At 38.7% G+C, this 4000-nt stretch overlaps 1 protein-coding gene across 1 annotated transcript; it reads left to right on the forward strand.

Annotated features, from left to right (window-relative positions):
• The first annotated feature begins 796 nt into the window (after positions 1-796).
• On the forward strand, positions 797-2796 carry LOC149263154 (uncharacterized). Its single transcript, XM_089387241.1, has one exon. It carries the CDS (start codon positions 1367-1369, stop codon positions 2405-2407), a length of 1041 nt encoding a protein of 346 aa, XP_089243367.1. The 5' UTR covers positions 797-1366; the 3' UTR covers positions 2408-2796.
• Positions 2797-4000: the final 1204 nt, after the last annotated feature.

Below are 4000 nucleotides of genomic sequence, written 5' to 3' on the forward strand. Positions count from 1 at the left end.
ATTCTGTACTGCAGAAGAAAGTACATTATGGAATGGCTATGTTTCGTGAGAAGGGGAACTTTAATGGGTATGAATGCTGGCTATTATTAATCAGCCATTTTCACTAACTGCTGCTGTTGTTGACGATAAGGGGGTATTGATAATTTGGTGGGGGGACCAGTGTGGACGATAAGAGTTAGCAGCCATGGTTGTTTTTGAGTTGGAGTAGGTCACTGCAGGCGGAGGAGGCGAATGTGTAAAAGCCTGCAAGGGAGGGACCCCCACACCATTAATTCTCTGTAACAAGAAGAAAAGGAGGAGGGGAGTTGGGGGATTTGAAGATAAGGTCTCCGCGTGACTGTAATCTCAATTCAGCGATGAGATCCGTGAATGGGACCTTTTATAAAATGTTTCAGAAGATTATTGCCCCTTTGTCTCCTCCTGCAACTTTCGAGGAGGATTCTGCAGTTAATCACCTTCAAATCTCGTTGACTCTTCATTATAATACTAAGATTAGTCTAAACCTTAGACGTTTTCTCTTTTTTTGGGCCAACTTTTCCGGTTAATTTTGGTATTTTTTTTGGGCTGAGATTAGGTAAGGAATTTTTGGAATCTTAAGTTTTAGTGTCAAAAATTAAATGCCTCACAGCTAAATTTATTTATACACTCATTTTAAACCACTTAAAAAACATCTCATAATTAAACTGCTTCTAATACTAATCCTGGAGTGTTTAGCAGAGGCAGCCACAGGGGCTGTGTCATTATAAAAGCAAAGCACCTGCAGAATTCTGAGTTTGTAGCAGTGGTGAATTGCAAATTGAAGTTGTGTAGGCATCTTGTGTGAATTGGGCTCTTGCTGCAGCTGTAACGCATAATAATTCTCATCTACTTTTTGTGACGTCTGTGAGCAATTTATTGAAGCCCTGTTTTCTGAAATGACACCTCCTGCATTTTAAATCCCAGCAGACCTGATACGGAGATCAGTCCAGTTTCCTTAAGCTTTCACATCCATCCATTCACAGCACGTGCAATTCTATGCTGTCAATGGCACACCTGTACATCTCTGCACGTCTTTTCCCATATGTTTATCATCTCATCATCTTCTGATTCCACTGATTACTCCTCCAACTTCCAAGTCAAGTCCTTCATCTCCAGATCTGATCTGCTGCCTGCACCAGTCATTGTGCCCTTTCCTCTGTCCCATGATTAATGTCCTTCCAGATCTTCTTCACTGAGCAATCAATCCAGTTCTGATAGGCCTTTCTACCCCCATTTTGTGATAGGCCTTTTCTACCCCCATTTTCTGATAGGATCTGATCCTCTCACTGTGTATGGGCATTGGGTTTTGAATTACAGTTTCTGTAATTGGTTTGGAGAGTGTCTGTTCATGGATTCAAAAATGTTTCAGTTGGACCAGATGGATCAATTTGGGCTTGAGCCTGCTGATATGGATACGTTCAATATGACTGCAGTCAACCCTGAGGAATTGTTGCAGCTTGACTCTGCCTGCCCATCACTGTTTGGTGGGTTGATGCAGTTTGGTTCTAACAACAAGCGCAACAATTCAGACTCCTCCCCCTGTCAGTCTCCTGATGGTCCGGTATTCCCTGCATTTGAAGGGTTGAATTTTTGCAACAACCTGAGCATTAATACAAATTATGTGTTGCAGAGAGGCAATGCAGCAGGTTCATGTGACAGCGTTAACGATACTGATACCAACAGCAACATCTCACCTGCAGACTCTGAAGATCTCAGAAAGTCAAATAGCTGCAACAGCAGTGAAGCCACCCAAGACCACAAGAAAGTGGCCAATCTTGATCTTGATCTTGATATGCCAGCTGTTCATGCAGCACCTGCCATGGCACAGGTGCAGCCCAGGTTCAATTACTTCCCAAGGTTGCAGGGCTCCATGAATACTGACCCTGCTTTTCATAATGAGGGGAATAATAACGGCATGGGAGCCATGAGGGAAATGATTTTCAGAGTGGCAGCCATGCAGCCAATTCAGATAGATCCTGAGAGCATCAAGCGCCCCAAGCGCAGGAACGTGAGAATATCCAAGGATCCTCAGAGCGTGGCTGCTCGGCATAGGAGGGAAAGAATCAGTGAGAGGATCAGAATTCTGCAGAGACTGGTCCCCGGTGGCACCAAGATGGACACTGCCTCCATGCTGGACGAAGCTGTTCACTATGTCAAGTTCTTGAAGAAGCAAGTGCAGGCTCTGGAACGAGCTCATCATGCCAAAGCTCCTGCATGCTGGACGTCCAACAGCTTCAGTCAGGGTGCCCTAATAAACCCTGCAAATATCTCAAATCTCAATTTCTCTGCATTCAATTCCATGACCAACCCTAGCTTATCTAATGGCCTGCAGTTCAGTGCTGTAAATTCAAACACCATCATGCCTCTGGATCGCTCAGGCGTATCATAGAATTGAATGTTTGTTTAGGCAATAAGAGATGTGTTTAAAAATTACAAAAAATTATTGATGGCTTTGATATATTTATGTCAAACCTCAACTGTGATATCAAGCTTCACTGTAACTTGTATATTATGTATCAACATTATTAGATATGCATGTGATAACATTGAACGTACTGCTCTATTCCTCCATGGCAAGCAGTTGTTGTGGTTCCACCATTGAAATTTTCTCTTGGGTGAGTTCCTAGGTGCATGAATAAATCAGAGCCCGTTCTCCTCGTTTTCTACTTTGTAAGACATTACATTTGTTATTGAAATGGAAATGTCAAAAAAAAATATGGAGATGCATCAATCTCTTCTTTTTTATAAAACTCTTGGCTCTGCGATATTTTTCAATTCAATTCCATTTGTACATTGCCATGCATTTAGTATCAGTTGGCTCACGGCCTTGGATGTACTGATACAACCTGAATCAACAACACATGGTTGTGGTTGCAATGTGGTATCTTTTTCAATAACATGAATTGAAATGAAATGTTGTCAAACAATTGAATTCGCTCTGGTTTATCGATGAAATGTAATCAAACAATTAAATTTGTTCTTGTTTATCGATAAAATAGGATCAAATAATTGAATTAGCTCTTTAAAATATTTTAAAATTCTACCCTCCATCATCCAAATAATATCCAAATCACTCAAATGCTATCCATATCACTCACAATGAAGAATGGACATCTTCATTGGTATAGATTTACAGGTGCATTTTTAGCTTTTTCGGTGGAAGTACTCAGCGACTTTGCTATCTTTATGAAACTTTACATAAATACATATCAATCACAGCGAGCCATCCGAACCCTCGGAAACCTGGAAGGCTAAGTTACATAGCCATATATCATGCTAAGTAATTTCCAACTGAACAAACTTTAGCAGTCTGTGACATGTGGCAGCATCACACTAAAATGAATTCTAGGAACTGCATCATTTGTGTAAATTGGCTGCTTGTTTCTTACCAAAAAAAAATGCTCAAGACTCGGTATCATGAAATATTCGGCACACTGGCATGAGAAGACATCGGTAAAGCTGCGAGTTTCATACTTTGGCATTATTGAATATCATTATACTAGTAAAATGAATCGTTGAAATACTCGGCCATGGAAAGACTGGGTAACTTTGGTTTGTACATGGAGTAGGAATAAATTTGAAGAGAAGGGTTACATTTATATTGTGATATTTAGTTCGTAGGAATAAATTTGAAGATAAAGGTTACATTTATATTTTGACATTTTAGTTTCATATTAATATGATAAATTAAATTGTTTTGAATAAAAAATGAAAAAAATGGAAATTTTATCTATATTTTACACATTAAGTTTTTTATTAAATCAATTTTATACATTAGATTAGAACACATATATAGATTCACTAATATTATAATCTATAGGAATGAAGGAGTTTAATAAAATTATTTACTTATACCTTTTATAAAAATTATATGGAGCAATTTCAATTGGAACATTTGTTTATAGTATATATAGGAATCATATGGAGATAATTCAATATAATTATTCTTTTATTTGGTAGATATAATTCTTCATATATAATG

Source organism: Pinus tabuliformis, chromosome 6 (assembly GCF_031772625.1).
Source record: "Pinus tabuliformis cultivar Carrire ecotype Pingquan chromosome 6, CPIR1, whole genome shotgun sequence".
In the NCBI taxonomy this organism is placed as follows: domain Eukaryota; kingdom Viridiplantae; phylum Streptophyta; class Pinopsida; order Pinales; family Pinaceae; genus Pinus; species Pinus tabuliformis.

Coding starts and splice junctions, on each gene's coding strand:
- LOC149263154 (XM_089387241.1), top strand. CDS start 1,367: ATGGATTCAAAAATGTTTCAGTTGGACCAGATGGATCAATTTGGGCTT.